The following is a 22,096-nucleotide window of genomic DNA, read 5'->3' on the forward strand; positions in this document are numbered from 1 at the left end:
TTGTGGTGGTACTTAGTGAGTTTTGCTTGTCACCTGACGATTTTTAAGTGTTGTATACATGAAATCCAAAAAACTAAATATAATTATATTTTCCTGATTAAGTTCCAAGTAAGGTAAGAAAGAACTTACCTACTCTCTATTTTATTAAAACACTTCTACATTGATGATTATTTAAGAGTAATTTACAGAGATATTCCTAAGAGTAATTTACAAAGATATTCGTAGTAAAAAAAAATGAGTAGATACAGAAAGCTGCTCCTCGCAATTTCTTCCTGCGTTGTAGTTTTGGAATTTTTAGGAGCCGTTTTCGCTACAAAATTACAGCCTCCCGACATCTGTCAGCCCTTCGCGCCTTGGCCTCCAGATTGCACTTGTAATTACGTGTTTCGTTTACAAGCTAGAAGTTTACGTAAGCAGCGTATTTTATTCCAAAAAAATATATATGGGGCATCTAATTTCATTTCGATGGTCAATGTTTGATAAGTCGCTTATTTTATATGTATTAAAGACAAAAAATGTTTTATTTTAAACAATTTTTTTTGTGTAGATGATAGGTTCGAAGATTTTGTCTTACTCACACCAATATAACTACGTAAAATAAAATCTTAAATAAAAAGAATTTAGTTAACATTCTCTAAGTTATGCGTACTAACTATAGGTAGGTATACGTCAGGCCTTCTGAATGCTTAATTCAAAATTGAAATTTTGAAAATCCCTTATATAACATCAGTAGGTACCTGAGCACTTTTTTAAGTGTCCCAGGTAATACATCTTTATACGAGAGTAACTGCGTAAAATCACTTACCACGTATTTATAGCCCACTTCCGTGAACGGGTGTTGATAAAATCGATATTTTATGCTGGCTTTAAATATAGTAATTCAATAAACATCGGTTCCAGGTACAAAACTACATATATACATATAATACGTACGTACGTGTAACGTACGTGTACGTGTAATAAAATAACCCGAGGTATTTTCGTAACATTCAGGGAAAACTATATTGACCCGCAATGACGATGCGAAGCTTGAAATCAAACGTTGGAAGTACCTACTAATTTACCATGTCATGTCATTACTGGCCGTCGTTTGAAACAGTCGTATCATTTACTATTGTTACCTAAGTATTGAAGTGGTAAAATTTAATGTAGGTAACCCTTATACAGGGTGGCGCATTCAGATCGGTCAGTATGGGAAAATCTGAAACTATAAGACATAAGACGATCTCTTCTTAGGAACCATGTCATCGATTTTAGTAACAAGAAAAACTGCATTCATACATTTAAAAAAAATGTGTACTCAGCTCGGGAATCGAACCCGGACGTTTTGAAAAAAAAAATCTAAAATTATTTCTATTTAGATATCGATTGTGTAGGTCTTAAGCAGTAAATGTTATTATGAAACATGATGTCTGAAATGAATAAAATGCATTGTTTTCATATCCTTTAATTTATTTTAGTATGTTTTCGAAATGGCCACCATTTTTTTCAATACATTTTACATAAAAAAAATTTAAATGTATGAATGCAGTTTTTCTTGTTACTAAAATCGATGACATGGTCCCTAAGAAGAGATCGTCGTATGTCTTATAGTTTCAGATTTTCCCATACTGACCGATCTAAATGCGCCACCCTGTATATATGATGTTAAAGTCGGAAAAACCTACATAGGTATAGACTACTAACCTACTGCCTAGCTCGCTTAGCAAAGAGGTGTTAGAAGACTTTCAGGGAGATGCGCTAAGCTGTTTGCCCTTCTTTTAAGCTTCAAGGCAGGAAACTTGAATACCTACTATGCACTGCTATTTTGCAATAGCATCGGACTGAGTCACCTTTCCTGCCTAGAAAGTTTATTATATACATCACTACATAGTATAAAACAAAGTCGCTTCCCGCTGTCTGTCCCTATGTAGTATGATCTGTAAAACTAATACGCACCGGATTTTGATGCGGTTTTTTTATAGATATAGTGATTCAAGAGGAAGGTTTGTGTATAATTTGTTAACCCGTTAGAAGCCGGGGCGGGTCGCTAGTACTTAATATAACATTTAACAATGTGATGTTTTTATTCCGTTTGGATATAAGTAATTGAAGGGTCAATTTTCAAATAGGCATTTTTTGCTGTCACACGGCTAAAACTCGAAGTCCATAGGACTTAAAGACTAGATATGTATATATTTTCATTCAGTGTATTATAAACTTTAAAAATAATGTACAACTGTACCTTAAATATTATTTGTTTCGGACAAAATCCCATTTGAAGGTCCAAAAACGGCGAAATTTGCCGTTTTTCGGGTGTCCCAGTGGCGACATAGCCCAATAAAAAAATCATAACTTTCGATGTAGACAACGTATTATTAAGAGCTTTATATTTTTAAAAAGAGCATTTTCTTTAGAATTTATTTAATAAAACAAGGGAAGCCTTTTTATTGTTGTCCCGCGCGGCACTTGTTTTGTTATGACTTAAAGATACCCCCCAAAATCTTCTTTGACTATTGAATAAGGATTAGATTAACTTTACGACGCAATAGCGGGGTTAGTTGGGCATCTATCACCATTAAGCATGCAAGCGGAAACAGTTTTATTTATGTAAAAACAGGTAATAATCTCTTTCGATATATTTTGGTACGACTACAAAGACATTTGTATGGACGCTTCATATGTGAAAAATGTGTATTTCATAATAATAGTTGCAAATATAGTGTTAAAATATATAGTAAAATAAATAGGTGAATTGTATGGCGACATTTGTACGGCTATTTTGACCGTACAGATGTCGATTGTGGCATACAAATGGCGACATAGTGTCATACAAATGTCGTAAAGGCGCCATACAAGTGTCGTTAGGCTCTTACAAATGCTACAAAATTAATAAATAGTGACATTAACATTTTGATACTGCCATATAATGACGAAAAAATGCCATATACATGTCAAAAGCGCCTTAAAAATTGCTAAATAGTGCCATAAAAATGTCGATCTTTAGACGTCCATATCTAGCTGACTATAAAAAATAGCGTGGTGCCTCGTACTGTATATTTTTTTGTTGTAAGGAATCCTTGCTAAATCGATGATTATAAATCTAAATTTCCAAAAATAAAAAATTGCCATACAAATGTCGAAAAAACACCCTCTTCAAAAATTGACCCTGAAATAGCTTACAGTATCCTGATTTCAGCAATAACCGGTCTAAAAGACGCAAAAAATTAACAATACTTGTATAACTTTAAAAGTATGTGTTCAAATTTTGGAAAGTCAGGAAAAATGCTGAATAAAAAATTACCACGATAATTACATATGGTAAGTATGGCTTTTTGGAAAATGAGTTAAGAATGTCGGGAGCCCCGGCCCGGGCCCGGACCCGGACCCGGACTGTCACGCAACCTAGCATCCGCAACTCTAGGGGAGAACGTCAATTTACTACATCTCATAAAACTACTCCAAAACTAAAAAAACTACTGAACGGATTTTCACACGATTTTCATCTATCGATAGAGTGATTCTTAAGGAAGGTTTAGGTATATAACTTATTAAATTTTTATTTAAAATAGTCGAAATATGACGATGTTGATGGAAAAAACGCTCTGGCTAGGAGCTTTAATCGAAAACGCTGCCTAATCCGTTTGAGCTATAATAATACAATGTATGGTGGGGTTGTCTCTCTTTTATGGGTCTACAAAAAAGTCCGCAATGGTGTATGTCTATCTTTTAAAGAAAACTTACTATACCCATTCTTAACTTCTAGAAAATGATCACATAATATGTGGCATTTGCAAAGCTTTTTACACGGATACAGCATCAATTATTATCAAAATAATTACGTTTTCATACAGATTACAATGGTCCATTACACCATACAATTTAAATGAATATCTCAGAAGTAATCGTAAATTAAAGTTGCAGTTCGAGCCATATAACTTGAAATGTTAAGACTCCCTTTTTTTAGTTCCAATTTTCACCACCGCATGCGCTGCGATCGCTTTACTTACCCCCCACCATGTACTTCGCACGTAGCCAATAAACGCTCTTTTGTTTTACAATTTTTAACCGCCTTCAAAAAAAAGAAGGTTCTCAGTTTGACCCGTATGTTTGTATGTATGTATTAGTGATGGGTAGGACATCAATTTAAAATGAGTTTGTATGAGTACCTCATTTTCTAAAATGAGGTGTTACAATGTCTTACTTCAAATGAGGTGAGGTACTAGCATATTTTCAGCGTCAACTATTCCATTAATTCCAACAGCGACAATTTTTTTTAAGATGTATGAAAGCTTGCTGCGCTTACGCTTGTTGTCTTTCGTGTTTAATTGTTAACGTATTTTCGGTGGTGACGCGAAGCGATATTGAAGTACGTCGCGTGTTGGTCTCACTCCCTTTTTGGGTATTTCTAATTCATTGTTTCATTTTGAAAGGATTTTTGAGGGGTTCATGTCACAGAGAGGCGGTGAGTGGTACAAACTCAACGCATTTCTCGGTGGACCTTTTGTCGTTGCAATAAGGTTTGTAGTTCGGCAGTTGACAGTGTGGATCATTACTCGTTTTTTCATTTGAGACATTTGAGTTTTGAGTGTCGGCGAGCAGGCGAGCACCTAGCGCTTCGCGCGATCCAGGGACTCTGTTGCGAGTTGTGAGGAGTGTATGAGTTTTGACGGTCGCGAGACTCGCGAATGAATATGAACGGATAAGAGTATTTTTTTTGAAATTTGAAGTGTGTGAATGATTTGTGTGGCAAGAGGTGTTTGTGATGCGCGCGAGTAAATGAGTAAAATGAATAGAGGAGTGAAGTAAGACATTTCTGCGGTACGAAGTACTGCGACAAATTAACAAAATGAGTGGTACAAATGAGGTGCCTCACGAGTGAGCGACTCAACACTAGATGTATGTATGTATGTATGTATGTATATTTGTCCGCGATTATCTCGCGTTTGGCTGAACCGATTTTGATGCGGTTTTCAGAAAAGTGTTTGTTACATTCTGGGGAAGGTTTTAGTATACATGGAGCTGAGCTGATGCTGAACCCTGGCTGTACCCAATGGAACTCAGGTTTGGTGCAACATGGGCACACGCTGTTTTGGTCATCTGACGCGTCTTGATGAGCACTTGGGAGAGCAGTACCCAAGATAGAGCTGATGCTGAACCCTGGCTGTACCTAGTGGAACTCAAGTTTGGTGAAACATGGGCACACGCTGTTTTGGTCATCCGACGCGTCTTGATGAGCACTTGGGAGAGCAGTACCCAAAATAGAGCTGATGCTGAACCCTGGCTGTACCTAGTGGAACTTAAGTTTGGTGCAACATGGACACAAACTGTTTTGTTCATCTGACGCGTCTTGATGAGCACTTGGGAGAGCAGTACCCAAGATAGAGCTGATGCTGAACCCTGGTTGTACCTAGTGGAACTTAAGTTTGGTGCAACATGGACACACACTGTTTTGGTCATCTGACGTGTCTTGATGAGCACTTGGGAGAGCAGTACCCAAGATAAACCTGATGCTGAACCCTGGCTGTACCTAGTGGAACTCAAGTTTGGTGCAACAATGACACACGCTGTTTTGGTCATCCGACGCGCCTTGATGAGCACTTGGCAAAGCAGTACCTAAGATAGAGCTGATGCTGAACCCTGGCTGTACCTAGAGGAACTCAAGTTCGGTGCAACATGGACACACGCTGTTTTGGTCATCTGACACGTCTTGATGAGCACTTGGGAGAGCAGTACCCAAGATAGAGCTGATGCTGAACCCTGGCTGTACCCAGTGGAACTCAAGTTTGGTGCAACATGGACACACGCTGTTTTGGTCATCCGACGCGCCTTGATGAGCACTTGGCAAAGCAGTACCCAAGATAGAGCTGATGCTGAACCCTGGCTGTACCTAGTGGAACTCAAGTTTGGTGCAACATGGGCACACGCTGCTTTGGTCATCCGACTCGCCTTGATGAGCACTTGGGAGAGCAGTACCCAAGATAGAGCTGATGCTGAAACCTGACTGTACCTAGTGGAACTCAGGTTTGGTGCAACATAGGCACACATTGTTTTGGTTAACCGACTTGTCGTCGTATGCCTATGTTGCAGAGTTCCACTAGGTGGGTCGATCAACTTTTTTCTAACCGCCTTTAAAAAAAAGGAGGTTCTCAGTTTGACCCATATGTTTGTATGTATGTATGTTTGTTCGTGATTATCTCGCGTTTGGCTGAACCGATTTTGATGCGGTTTTCAGTAAAGTTTTTGGTATATTCTGGAGAAGGTTTTAGTGTACAGTACATGGATTATTTGAAAATCCAATTGGACCCGGTATGTGGCGATCACGGAAGAAAAAAAGAGCGCGCCGGTGGTAGCGATGCTATCGGTATACCTACCATCAAATTTAAGTTGCAGAAACCGATTTAGATAAAACAGTGGGAGTGGGAGTCGGACCCGGCCTGGGACTGGGAATGGGAGTGGAAGTGGGACTGGGACTGGAAGTGGGAGTGGCAGTGGAAGTGGGAGCAATATACATACAAATCGTTTAGCACCGGAATGTCATATTATGTTTTGACTTTTCTTGCGATTAGCATCGAGTTAGGCCATCACCAACATTAGTAGGTAGTACCCAAAACTAAATAGAGAGCCTAACAAACTAGTATTTTAGCCCAGAACCTAAAATAAATGAAGTACCTATCACTAAAAAGTAAAAAATAAAATATGATAAATAAAAAAGAATAAAAAATTAAAAATAAACAAAAAGAAAACCAAAAGAAAATAACTTAATATAATATATTTTTTTTAAAAGGGAACCGCCTTCAAAAAACCAACCCACTGAAAAGCACAAAATAATTTTTATATGGCACCCTTATACGTGTCCAGTTCCAGTCCCTATCCCATCGTAAAGCAAATTTCTGCCAAAAAGTAATTAATACCTAATAATAAGAAAATTAATAATCATCCGGGTAATTACTTAGTTTTTGAAGGCGGTGCCAAACCAACAAAAACATTCTTTGCTGCTAATCAGAAACAAAAAATACTCGTATGTAGTACCTACAAGAATGAGTAAACTAACGTTGTCTAAAATATCGGTTCTCTAAAATTTTGGTTTGGCATCGATTTCATAAACTAAGTAATTACCCGGATGATTATTAATTTTCTTATTATTAGGTATTAATTACTTTTTGGCAGAAATTTGTTTTACGATGGGATAGGGACTGGACACGTATAGGGGTGGCATATAAAAATTATTTTGTGCTTTTCAGTGGGTTGGTTTTTTGAAGGCGGTTCCCTTTTTTTTAAAAGATATTATATTAAGTTATTTTCTTTTGGTTTTCTTTTTGTTTATTTTTAATTTTTTATTCTTTTTTATTGCTTTTGTTTTTTGGGATCTGTACCCGAAGGGTGATAAACGGAACGGAACTTACGCTGAAACATAAAATACTTAACTTTAACATTGTTATAAAAGGTATTTAATGCATTTATACTGCATTTTATGGAATTTTATTTAGGTAGGTAGGTACATACTATAAAAAGCGATATTTAAAATGTAAGTTTGTCCTAAGAAAAACTTTGTTAAAAATTATGTAGGAAATACAACGCACTTGCGATGGCAAAATTTCTTTGAAACTGATCCATAAAACAGAAAACGTCTTATATAAGTAGATCCTCATAGTGAGTTTGTTAGCGGATTAGCCTGTGTGTACAGGCCTTTATTGGCAGCTTTATGAAGGGGCTATTGTGCCCACCTGCTTAGATCTGTACAACTTACCGCTTTGATGTAGGTAAACGACGCTGGAGGAAAAAGTTTCTGTTAGCAGATATGTATTCTAACATATTTAAAATATACACGAAATTATATCGTATCTTATCTTATCTTATACCCTTAAACGAGCAATTCTTGTATATTTATTTATATATATATATATATATTTCGGGGATCTCGGAAACGACTCTAACGATCTCGATGAAATTTGCTATATGGAGGTTTTCGGGGGCGAAAAATCGACCCAGGTCTTATCTCTGGGAAAAAGCGCGTTTTTGAGTTTTTGTATGTTTTCCGAGCAAAGCTCGGTCTCCCAGCAACTATATAGTATCTTAGAAACATCGTGCAATAGCACACGTAAATATCTGTGGGTTTGTTCCATCGTCCTACGCTATCGACCATTTCACTATCTTAGGAAATTACTTTTAAGTAGGTAGTGATTTTGAAATGAGAAATACTTAATTTGTATATTATGTATTGAACATGTGGCAATAAACAATTATAATATCATTAATTTGGATAAGAGTAGTAATGTTTTACAACCAACAAGGTAAAAATTGTATGTTTCACTCAGCAGCAAAGTTGTTAAACTGTCGTGCCTTAAAATTAAAACGCTCACTACGTTTAGAGTTTCAGTGTTTCAATTTAAGTACCTACTAGGGTTAAACCAAAACTTTGCTGCTTGGTTAAACAAATAACTTATTCTCGGCAGGTTCAACTCCCGCTATCTGGACTCTGTAACGTCTTTTATTAATACCTAATTAAATAAATATAAGTAGGTAACACTAGGACATTTACATAACCTAGGTCAGGTGGACAAAATTAGCTACCGAAAACTCATGAAATGTAGAAAGAATTGAATTATGGAACATAAAGTTAAAAAAAGCAATTTGTCTCACATTTGATACTTTAACATTTTCCCTAAATTAGGGGAAATTACCCCATTATCACCTGCTGGCAACAATTTACTTGTCAAAGGCATCTAAATTCGCATCGCTTTGAATGGTAAATTGCTCGTTACGGCAGTTTTGGAGTCGGCGAGGGCAACACCGATACTGTTTCGTGTGCGTTTAACGTTAGGCTGGTTTTTTTTTTAATTTGAATAATCATTTTAAAAATGTGTGTATATGTATATAGCTTTGTGCGTGTCACCCCTTAGTAATGCCATAACACATCAGTCAATTACATACCTCTTATTCGCCAATGTACTTAAATAAAAGAAATAAATAAACTTATAAGTAAACTTCACCAAACGTAGTGTATAAGTAGCTAGGTACCTACCTACGGCTGACAAAGGCAAGGTTCATCTTGCCTTTTCATGTAAAAGTTTACTGATGCGGGTTCCTAGGGTATACTTACTACTACTTAGGTAATTCAAAATATGAATGAAGCGGAATAAAAAAAATATCGAATCATTAAACTTTTTCATACGCACATTGTAACGTCATAATAATTATAACGATTATTTTTATTATCAGCAATACATTTATTAGTTTAAATAAGGTGACGATGACTTTATGCGAGTACCTACCTAAGCATAATTTGCATTATATGCAACAGTTGCATATAATATCATGCATTTGCGATTCGATCATGAAACCATTTACATAAATAGATTACTGCCTAATCGAAAACGTACTTATATTTAAACAAAAGCAATTTAAGGACATGGTATTTTTAGCCTTTCACAGTCTGACAATTCGGTTTGTTAGAAACGTACCGCCGACTGTCTCTATAAAGCAACAAGTCCTCTCTACTTAATCAAAACAAGTAAATAGTTAAACTTTGTTCTAAAATCCTAAACAAATAAGTTAATACCGCTATCAAAGGACGGATTCATGTCATTATATTAGATACAATGACGTCAAGAAGCAAATAACATGAAAGCCCATTTTATTAAACCGCTAAAGTTAGGTTGTGGTACCAAAAAACAGGGATCAGATGAATTCCAAAAGTAGTTTACAAACTCTTGTTATTAAAAATGAAAAGGTACATTTATAAATAGTTACTCCGTGCCAGTCCTAAAAATAGGTCACAATAACGGTTGTTCTACCTATCTATGCATAGGTATTTAATTTAAAAAACAACGAGGAAAAGTTGGAATAAATCGTAGATAATAATGATTAAAGCCGATGAATGAATTATTCATTTTAATTAATTACCTACAGTCAGCAGCAGAGATTACTAAGCGGGCGAGGTGTTCAAAATTACCTTGGCGCACTCTTATTATCTTAACAATAAAGTCGCGTACCTGTTTCTGTAGAATGTTTTGTTTTTGATTACGATTTAGAAGCTGCTCTTATTAAACAAGAGCCCTAAAGGTTTACAAAGTGGAGCTATTACTTAATTTAATGACTAAATAACTGCACTAATCCAAACAAGTTAAATATGCTCATTACAATTATTAATTTGGGCCAGGGGAGCGTTGTGAGCTGTCAGAGACTTATGCGACAAATGTGTCAGCCGCAATGGGCAGTGTAAAATGGACAGGTTATGCTCGTAAACTGCAATAGCAATGCAAACAAAACAAAAACAATAGTTTAAAAATTGGCGGTTTAAAAAAAATTTTTTTTTTGTGCAAAAATATCTTGTATCCTTACAGTACATATATTCACAACAAGCTTTATAAAATAAGATTATCTTCACGCTTTGCTAAATACGTTGTATACAAACATGTTTTGTGTCCCCCCAGATTGTTCAAAGAACAACACCGAAGCAAGTTGCCTTTGTAAAGCACTCATTCTTTATCTAATTTGTATATATTCCGTTTTCATGCTCCATGCCTTTGTCTAACCTACTTACAGTTTTTTTGTTAACGATTTTGAATCCTTAAACTTTTTGGGTCTTGGCGCAACTCAGACTTCTTAACTTTTATGTAAAAATGTTAATATTAACAAAATAAAAGTCAGTAATTCTCGTTGAAAACTTAAGTAAAGGAGTCGAAAAACTTGTTGTTGTTGTACCTAAATAAACTTGTAACTCACTGAAACTGTATTTCTTTATCCCAAGTAAAAACAAAAATAAAAATTTAGTCATATGCAAAACAATTAAATATGCTTTAGCTCGAAAGTGAAAGGGAGGCAACGTGTTATAAAAACAAGATAGGTACTGATGTTAATTACATTTCTCTTCAGAATAAATAAATAATGTTTATAATTTTTACTACAAAAGTAAGATAGCCGTTAAAATTATTATTACTAGGTTAGCGGTTAATACATATCACTACATAGTATAAAACAAAGTCGCTTTCCACTGACTGTCTATCCTATGTATGCTTAAATCTTAAAAACTACGCAACGGATTTTGATGCGGTTTTTTTTAATAGACAGAATTTTGATTCAAGGGGAAGGTATATGTATAATTTGTTAACCCGTGTGAAGCCGTCGCCGGCGGTCGCTAAAGTCTATTTTTTTATTCGGTAGACTGAAATGACAGTTCATAGTAGGTATGAATATAAAATGTCATACTATGAAATGTCATTTTAGTCTACCGAATAAAATTTAAAAATAGACTTTAGTACTACGTAATTGGCACATTCATACGCACTGCTCACGTACCTACTCGTTACACGTTGTCGTACTATAGTACTATACCTCTGATTTTAAGACTAATTTTTCAGATGGCCAGCAATTCTGTAATACAAATGACAACCGAACGACATATATAAAAAAACTACTTATTTTTATAATTAAAGTCTATTTATTTATTCCGTAGACTAAAATGACATTTCATAGTATGAACATCATACATGATGACACATGTGTCATTTCATACTATGAAATGTCATTTTAGTCTACCGAATAAAAAAATAGACTTTAGCTATATGTATGTAAATGTAGGCTAGAAATCGAATGGCGTCAAAATATTTTTAGGTATCATGTAACATCATCTTCATTTTCGCAACAACTTTAAATCTGGATTTTAAATCATACTTCTAAATTAAAACAATCGGCATCGTTACAGCAATGTTTGTTCACAATACGTCCGGTCATTCCCCGAGGAAATTCCGTTCATTGGATAGAATTCAATCAAACTTTGTCTTGTTATATAAGTGCAAACACATTTGCTTTATTTATTTTGTAATTAATGGGATGTAGGCAACAGAGTTCCCGTTTGTTGTTTAAAAATTACGTTGATATCGGCAATAAAAAGCTTTATTTTTCCACTAGACGAAATACCACCACACCACATACCCAATCCCGCGGGCACTTTATAAGCGTCGTTCTATAATGTTACTATGAATGTGGCAATCACGTCGCGCTGTAAACACATAAAAACATAAAAAAATATTAGTAAACGAAAGGGAATAGTTGAAGCTAGAATTGTGCTCTGCATATTTATTGTGCTGGCAATTAGTTCACAATGTAATTAACAAGGGTTCGTGGTAACGCATAATGTGGACGCAGCCCAATTCATCATGACTGCCGCAGCTGTCACTTTTTGGCGCGCAAAGACTTTAAATGAAGAGCAAGTTTGACATAGTGTTGAAATTGTGTTTAGAATCTGTTAGTGTTTAGCTAGTTACTCCTTAGATATTCATTATTAACACAATGCTAGCGACCCGCATACTTCGTTTTTTTTTAGCATTAGAAATAAGGTAAACAATCTTAATGTGTCTTTTAATTGAAAAACACATTTTAAAAATAAGTTACGGTAAATAACACGGTAACAATTACGGTACACGGTAACAGTTACGGTAACAATTATGAATCTAATACGATCTTTTATAGTCTTCTGCTTTTATAAGTAATAGTTATTGATTTTTAAAAAGTATTTTTCAATTAAAAGACATGTCAAAATCGCTTACCTTCTTTCAAGTATTACTAATGCTAAAGAAAAGCAACGGGTTGCACTCCGGGAGTGCCGGCAGAAGTGAAAACTCAATGACATTGTAACAGTTTTTTGATCAGGTCACGTGTCCGTCTACGAAACGTCTTACGTCTTACGTCAACATATTTTTTCTTGACTTTTGCAGTTTTAATTTCCCATATTTATTAAACACAATGAACGATGCTATACAAATTTATGCTTTGCTTTGCCTTTAATATTACTTTTGAACCGATAACTACAGAAATATCTACATTTCACCCGAGCGAAGCCGGGTTTTCATCTAGTATATTTATAAAGTACTCACTCATTTTCTTTCGCTATTTTACACAGACGGTCAAGCCATCATCAGTCACAGTCGCAGTCGTGTGAATTAATACACATGTATTCTTATATATTTGTATCATTCAAACGCTTTTTTAACGCGCGTTGAAAAAGCTGCCATGCGAATAGGGCCTTACGCTTGTTTAAAATTCGAAATTCAAATTTGTAGCGTTAATTGTTTAAAATTCGAATAGACATTGTAAAGTTACCTTGCAGACCTCGCATCTAAATATATTTGGTCATGGTATTTTGAGTTTTATTCACCAGTACTAGAGTTCACTTTTATTAGCGATTTCATTTAGATGTAGCATTATTTGTTTAAAATTCGAGAAATTGTAAAGTTACCTTGCCGACCTCGCATCTAAATATATTTGGTCATGGTATTTTGAGTTTTATTCACCAGTACTAGAGTTCATTTTTATTAGCGATTTCATCAAGATGTAGCTTTATTGAATTATGTCATTGAGTGGTCCTTACGGTCCTTACGCTCTCGAGTTTATAATTTTTTCCCCACCTCAAAAAGTGCCCAGCGCCGCTAAAGAAGTTTTCACTTCAAAAACGAACTATAGACGGGTTCTCCATTCGTGGGCGCTATTCGCACAAACGGTTTTTCCCGTAACATCGGTTACGCTCGTAGCGCGTAGCTTGCGCTAGCAGTGAATGTGTATCTCAAAATTTCAGTTGTCAAACACAGGTAGGTAGATACCTAATAATTGTAGTTTTAGTTAAGAGCCCATCAACGTGCACACTAGCGCCACTGCTAAATAATCGTGATTATTTCAATTTAACGAAAGATATTAAAAAAAGGGGGCCGCTACGGACTGTATCTTGTATTAAAGTACCTTTTGAATACATCAAACTAGTTTCTATGTTGCTGGATTCGTCAATCTATAAACTCAAAACAAAAACGGCCGTTTTAACTTTGGACGCATGGAATGGATGGATTAAAGAATACAAGATACAGTCCGTAGCGGCCCCCTTTTTAAAATATATTTCGTTAAATTTAAATAATCACGATTATTTAGCAGTGGCGCTAGTGTGCACATTGATGGGCTCTTAAGAATAAACTTAAATTAGTTACTGAAGTGCAAGTTATGTATAGAAGTAATAACGTTTTATAATTAGAAGTAGAAGCTACTCTGTCATCTATCATCAGTAAGGGGAAAAAAATATATAGCAAATCATTGGGTCGCGTTTTACAAAGGTATGTAACCTGTAGGTAATATCTGTTTGCCTCTCTTTCTAACAACCATACTAAGTAGAAAAAGACACCTAGTTAGTGGCTTTTTTTAAAACGCGACCTTACACAAAGCAATAACACAATACCTATCTAAATAATTCATGTATTTTCTCGGAATCGTATTAAGTATAGTGTTTTTAGAGATAGCAAGCATTTTTGCAACTGACTTTACCCATGCCATGGCATTAAGTATATATCAAGAGTTTTTGTATCCTGATTGATCTACTGTGACTTTATTGAAAACCGCTTTGAATCTAAGCAATACATTTTATTTACCAATTTAATTTCACCTGACATTGATACAGACGAAAGCGTATTCTGATCGACGCGCTTTAATACAACTAATTCAGATAAGTGTGCGTAAACAGAGAAACAAATAAGGATGTATTTGGACACTACGGGGGCATCATGGGGCAAATAAAGCTTGGGGCGACAGTCGCCTGATTTACTTCGTATTAAAGGTGTCGGGCCAAAGCCGGTGGACAGGCGTGGAATAACTTATCGCAGTGTAGGCGCCTTAAAAACTGTTTTGTTTTATTAGTTTTTAAATCTCAGTAAGTCCCAACTATACCTAATGGAAATAAACTGCTCTTACCAAATTGCGAGACAGGCTTATTTCTTTTTATGAGTTGCCGCGCAGGTTCAGTTCATAATTAACTATACCTACTAATCATGTCAACTTGCATAAATTTGTAAAGGATTCAACTATTTCGCTACATGGAGACCAATTGAATTTGAAGTTATATTGGTGATATGAGAAGGGTGGACATTTTTATACATATAGGTACCTACATATGTAGTGTACATTGATTATGGTTAGAAAATAAAAGAAACGAACGACGGTACTTTGTTGTATTTAACTTAATCTTTGAAAGTTAGATGACAACAAACTGTACGAGTATGAAACTAAAGAACCTTGGATGTTCCATTTACGGTTTTGACCCAGATGTTAAAGTGCTGAAAGTGTAGCCTTATTTGATATAAACACAATTGGACCTTATGTTACCCTTGATCTTATAAGTATTAGAGTAAAATGGATGCATTTCTGCGAGTAGGTACCAACCAATATATAGTGCATAGTGTTTAACGTACTTATTTATTATGCTACTACCCGGCGGTAAATAAGTTTCTCAAATTCCTTATCACCGTGACATTCTAATTTTTTTATATAGCCTATTTCGTGTCCCACTGCTGGGCAAAGGCCTCCCCTTTCTTCCGCCACTCATCACGATTTGTTGCATGTTCCTGTCAGTCGCTGCAAAAAGCGTCAATCCCGCCATCTCTTTTTTGGTCTCACAAATTAGCTCAAATATTCACAAATTAGCACGTCAAAAACTTCAGCAGCCTTTTTGACATTCAGCCAAAACTTGCAACTTCTTAGAAGTTTACTCAGTAAGTACAGACAGTATACTTTATTTACATGCAAATGACTAGTTAGTATTCATGTATACGGGTCACTTTCCGCCATAATTGGTGTAGGCCTCAATTTCATAAGTTTATGAAATATTTACATTTCAAAGAAACGTGCGGTTGTTTAAAATTTGATTTAAATGACCTTTCGTTTTTGCTTCTGTGTGTTCTGTTTTAACGTTTTCATACAAATTTATCTTGTTTTTGAGATACATTTTTTCCTTGGAAGCCTTTTTGCTCAATGTATCACCTACTCGTAGTACAGCAATGCAAGGGAATTTAAAATCAAATTATATCTATGAAAATGGTCGTTCAATTTAGATATAAAAAATAAAACTTTTATTGCGAACCATATTGCATAACTATTTTAATTTATTATTACAATGATAAATAACACTTGCACTGCGTGTGCTATCAAAATCGTTGCAGACTTCGTACTCTCAATATTTTTTCGACAATTGCTAATAGCTAATCTATTGAAATAATCTGGGCTAATTGTGGCATATTATAACAAACTAACGGCCCAATTCGAGCAGTGCTTATAAGATGTCACAGCGATACGATACCGATCTGTCAGTGTCAAAAGTCACTACGTCCTATAAGCATTGTTCGAATTGGGCTCCGTAAGACATGTGTTCCAGTGTTTAGTAGGCACCTACATACACACGCAAAATAATAGTAAAAAATACTAAATTAAATTCTTATTGTAGAAAGATTTATCAAAAATTATTGTTAGGTTAGGTATAGGTAGGTACCCGTAACTAAACTTTTTTCAGTACCTAGGTATCTGCATTTATACTGTCTAGGACGAGAAGGTATTATATTAATTACGATTAAGACATACTTATCTGTTGTAGTTTCATAAAGGAACCAAAGTTATGTGTCTCACCAAAACTATTTCTCAACCCTACTACAAGTTGGTCCGCGTCGTAAATATACATATACATACCTATACCTACAGATTTGAATTTGTTCATTAGGAAATACTGAAGGAAATTGCAAAAGTATTTTAAGGCCAACAGAAATGACTTCAGTTTCAACTTTCTTTATGAGCGACATACTTAATCGCTAAGCAACAAAGCTTTTTAATAATCATTAAAAAAAAACAACGGGTTGCACTCCGGGAGAGCCGGCAGAAGTGAAAACTCAATGACATCTTACGTCTTAAGGATGACTCACGCTAGACCGGACCGTGACCGGGCCGGAGCTTCCGGAGCATCGTTTTCTATGGAGAGCATCACGTGATCACCGTGCTTTTTGTGGCGGTCACGTGATCGCCTTACGCTCAGTAAACTTTTGAAATTGTTTTCATCTGTGGCGAAAAGTAATTTTGTTTATTTTTTAATACTTTATTGCGTTTAATGGCATTAAAGGTCAAGGTTCCTTTCAGAAAAACAAACAAATGTTTTTTTTTCAAGTTCTGAAAAAAAAACATTTGTTTCACAAACAACAATTCTGGCACGTGATTTTGTTATAATTTTGAATTTTGATACTCACTGGAAAGACAGCCTATACTAGCTCGAAGTCTGGTCTATGATGCATGGTACTTATTAGGGCTTCCAAATACCGGACTTCTCACAATACCGGTATTAATACCGAAACTGTCTTCATCAATACCGGATTCATATCCAATACCGGGATCCCGGTATTGGATATGAATCGCTTAAAAATATATAGTTTTATTAAAAAGGGGAATTAGAAAGGCTCACTGGAATACCAGATATGTCCTAAAAGCTATTACAACAATAAACAATCAATGCCGCCATCTGCAATAAAATATAAAAAAAGTACAGCATGTATGAATTATTAGATAAGTACCCAACTAGCAAAAAAGTCTCAGATTACGCACTTTATAAGAGTAGTGAGCTTATAGCGCTCTTATTTTTGTTTTGAACATATCATCGCTCTTATATTAGTCTTAGACAAGCTAATACGCACTTTAGTAAGTTTAGTCTTATTACCTAGTCTTATATATGTATATTAGAGCATTTTATAATACTATTATAAGCCTGTCGCTCTTACAATAACATTTACTAAGTCTCATTGAACTTGAGAGTACCTGGTTTTATATCCACATTCTCTAAGTTCATTTGATCTTATATTAGACTTTCTAAATGCTATTATAAGAATGTAAGACTAATATCAACATGGCATAATACTAATATGAGCCTCTCGCTCTTACAATAACATTTACTAAGTCTCAGTGAACTTGAGAGTACCTGGTCTTATATCCACATTCTCTAAGTTCATTTGATCTTATATTAGACTTTTTAAATGCTATTATAAGAATGTAACATTAATATCAACATGGCATAATACTATTATGAGCCTCTCGCTCTTACAATAACATTTACTAAGTCTCATTGAACTTGAGAGTACCTGGTCTTATATCCACATTCTCTAAGCTAGTTCATTTGATCTTATATTAGACTTTCTAAATGATATTATAAGAATGTAAGAGTAATATCAACATGGCATAATACTATTTTAAGCCTCTTGCTCTTACAACAACATTTACGAAGTCTCATTAAACTTGAGAGTACCTGGTCTTATATCCCCATTCTCTAAGTTCATTTAATTTTATATTAGATTTCTAAATGCTATTGTAAGAATGTAAGACTAATATCGGCATAGCATAAGAACACTGTAAGTACGTACATTTCTGATCTTATTCAAAGCTATAATAAGATCAACAGCAGCACTTTAGTAAGATATTGGAGTGATATAGGATCAAGACAGTTATATCACAAAAGTGAAGATCAGTATAAGATGGTTTGATCTTAAATCGTTTTTGGGAACACTATTGTAAGTATAAGTAAAGCAAGGAACCCTAATTTATTCAACATGGCCATATCATTTGTATTCAGAATGCTTATAAGACTCTAATAGTGCGCTTGAAAAATACAGCTACAGCAATGGCTGACTATCAATACAAAATAAAGAAATAAAATAATTATAAAAATATTCAAATACCATATTTGATTAGGCGCATGAAGTTTGAAGTGTAAAACGGTCTACTTTACAGTAAATAATATTTTACCATGTGAATACTTACCATAACATAAACACACAATGATAAACAGCAGGTTATTATAGTTAACATAATTCATAAACACTTACACTAATATATTTTTGTCACGTTGCAGTTAATTTCACCCGTATATTTTATACATCACAAATAGAATGATTCAAATCTCTGTGTGAGACTGTGTGACCTTACAACCAAATCAATATAAGCCTATGTAGACTTACAAGATACTTACGTTCGACCAACTTAAGCCTATGTAGGCTTACAAGATACTTACGTTCGACCAATATAAGCCTACATATGTAGGCTTACAAGATACTTACGTTCGACCAATATAAGCCTATGTAGTTGTAGGCTTACAAGATACTTACGTAAAAGCGATATTAGCCTAAGGCAGCTTAATTTAGTTTTGAAAAAGATTACTGTGAGTGCAAACAGCATTCAATTAGACTGATATTAGAACGATATTAAAATAAATACTCTTATAAGTTGTGCCCAAATCCGGGCTTAGACGATGATATAAAATCAATATAAGAGCGAAAAATTGTAGTCTAGAGACTGTTGTTAGAGCGCTTTTTGCTAGTTGGGTACCCACTAGTAGTTTGCCTCTCGAACTGTGAACGCGCGATTTGCCTCGCGCGCCTCTTTCTAAATGCTAGTTCTTCGCTACCTGAATTAAATAGTAGTATTATAAAGAGCCATCTTACCTGACGTAAAGGGCAATCTATAATTGGGGTTCATAAATAAAAGAGTAAATAAAGCTCTTTCCCTTCATCAAATCTCCCTTACTTTCTCACAAACCATGTGTCCAGTATATCAAGACCTACCTATATATCCTAAGTTATTACGGATTTTAAGATCATAGGTATTCATTTCACTGGTTCGTCTGAGAACTCGACTCAACGTATTCTCGCTTATGCCACCAAAGAGAATACGAGGCCTAATATCCAGTTCTTCCGCGTCACCGGCGGCAGCGCGTACGCATCGCATTGATAAACTGCAATGCCGTTCAACCGACGACGGTTAAAAATAGAATTAGATAAGCTTTGCAAAATATAATCCTTAAAGTTTCTTTTATAAATAGAACATTATGTGTTTTCTTGCTTTTCAAATTTAATGGAATTGTGATGTCTTTTTACATGTAAGTAAGTGTAATTTTATTATGTATTAGGTAAATTAAATAAGTATTTTCGCGGTGGGTTACGTTAGGTACAATTCATTTGTAATTTTTAATAGGTATTGATTTAATTTAGTAATTAACTTTATATATTGTTTTGGTAATGGGCACATTTTTGTAGACGATCTACGGAAACACATTCACACTAAATAAGTAGAGTTTTTTTCATAAATTTATTGATTCACCATTTATTTGTTTGTGTATTTCCTTTATTTTTGCAAATTTATGACCAATTTGATAAAATAGTGCTCGCGAGTACTCATGCCCTCCATTATTAGGTATAAATAGCTTTGTTTTGATTTGAGGACGTTGAAACGCATTATCAGTTGCATCATAAATGTTTAAAATAAGAAGTAATTTATAAATAAGTATTGTTTGAAAATATGTATTTCATGGTAAACTAGTTCGTATTCTTTTAGTAAGTAGGTACATATACTCGTATACGAAACTACGAATCAGACACTAAAAATTCAACCAATCAACCTGTGAAGCAATATGTTCTAATTTGTATGTTACGTAGGTATATGTTTGTATGAAAATCTTTTTGTCTTGTACTTAAGTATTTTAAATAACAGTTTGATAGAAGATCAAGAAAGAAAATCTTAGAATATGATTCCATGGAACCTGTTGGTGTGGGGTACACCGGAACAGATTGGTTTTCTCCGAGTTATTATAACATGAAGCACCTTAACGTTAGATATTTGAAAAATCTGTCGTCTTCATACCGTGCACTGTTTTGCCGCCGACGCTGTTTTTATAGGAAAAATTTAAAGAAAGAAGTGCCATATTCATATTAGCTAATATGCACTTATTAAGTACTAAGGCATATAGCTTGTCGTAGCATAAACGATTGGCATTTGGCTAGGCCCCCAGCAGTTAACTTAGAGTAAGCAAGTGTCTGCAGCGACTTACCATCCATTACGTCCAATTATATCTACACACGTTGCCTTTCTGTCTCTCTATCAATCTTACAAATTAGCGCGATAAAGAGACATTTTTAACGTTTCGTTGTAGTATCGCAAACGATTGGCATCTTGGCTAGGCCCCCTAGCTAGTGTGCCTCGCATACACACGCCCGTTTACTGTTAATTTGAGTGTACTTCATAACGCCGATATTAAACTCCTAAGTGGATCGGAATATGCTCGGAATATTTTATCCCGGTGACCCACTTGTATAGTCGAAGTTGTCCTTAAAATATGATATTAAAACAGACACGTTGGCACGACATGTCTCATGTTTAGGCTACTACTTTATTTCGAGGTTATTTTCGTGGGTTTTCTATTAACAACTTGCTGACCTAAGTGTTGTCGTTTGAATGGCATTCTCACAAATAGTGGTGTAACTGTAGGTCTAACCTACCGTGTATAGTATAGTATAGTATATCGTTTATTGCAAACCATGGTACAATATAATAGATGTTACAATAGAAACAGATCACATGGCACCCTGGTAGGGTATGGCAATTATCCTTAATACTACATTAACTAAATATAATATTTAGTACACTTGTAACTGAGGCGGTTGGTACAAAGTTATTCATGTCAGGCTGGCTACATTAAACTGATATGTATTATGTTAAGCAAGTAAAAATACAGAGATGCGATTTATTTGAAATACTTCTATTTAAAATGCAAATACAAAATGCAAAATACCTATTTTGTATTTTGCATTTAAATGCCTTTTAGTAAAAAACATTTTGTATTTTATTTGAAATACTTTTCGAGATGTATTTTGCATTTTTAATATTCATTTCAAAATGCAAAATACTTTGCGATTAAGTTTAGCCAACATTACCAGTCAAACAAAATGAAATGAACGAATGACGCTTGTATTGCCGAATTTGACCGATAGAGGCGCCTGCTAGCCATGCGCGTCCTTTTTAGGGTTCCGTACCCAAAGGGTAAAAACGGGACCCTATTACTAAGACTCCGCTGTCCGTCCGTCCGTCCGTCCGTCTGTCACCAGGCTGTATCTCACGAACCGTGATAGCTAGACAGTTGAAATTTTCACAGATGATGTATTTCTGTTGCCGCTATAACAACAAATACTAAAAACAGAATAAAATAAAGATTTAAGTGGGGCTCCCATACAACAAACGTGATTTTTGACCGAAGTTAAGCAACGTAGGGCGGGGACAGTACTTGGATGGGTGACCGTTTTTTTGCTTGTTTTGCTCTATTTTTTGTTGATGGTGCGGAACCCTCCGTGCGCGAGTTCGACTCGCACTTGGCCGGTTTTTTTTCTTCTTTGGTCAGAGTGCGCGCCTGCGCCTTATAGCCGTTTAGACTCGCGACTCGGCTCGCGGCGCGTCTCGTGGCTCGCCGCGACACACTCGGCTTCGGCTTGTCAATTGGTTATAAACCTTA

At 35.2% G+C, this 22,096-nt stretch overlaps 1 protein-coding gene across 2 annotated transcripts in view; it reads left to right on the forward strand.

Annotated features, from left to right (window-relative positions):
- The window catches only part of LOC134653141 (myosuppressin-like), a 34,158-nt gene that overhangs the window by 5,611 nt on the left and 6,451 nt on the right, over window positions 1–22,096 (forward strand). The window contains exon 1 of one of the 2 annotated variants that reach the window (XM_063508458.1): window positions 19,616–19,693. The exons of the other annotated variant lie outside the window; for it this stretch is intronic. Coding sequence (XP_063364528.1) covers window positions 19,680–19,693 — 14 coding nt within the window. The 5' untranslated portion in view covers window positions 19,616–19,679. Of the gene's footprint in view, window positions 1–19,615; window positions 19,694–22,096 lie in introns of those variants that run through there. 2 annotated transcript variants of the gene reach the window in all.

The sequence above is a fragment of the Cydia amplana genome, chromosome 1 (genome assembly GCF_948474715.1).
Source record: "Cydia amplana chromosome 1, ilCydAmpl1.1, whole genome shotgun sequence".
NCBI classification, from domain to species: Eukaryota; Metazoa; Arthropoda; class Insecta; order Lepidoptera; family Tortricidae; genus Cydia; species Cydia amplana.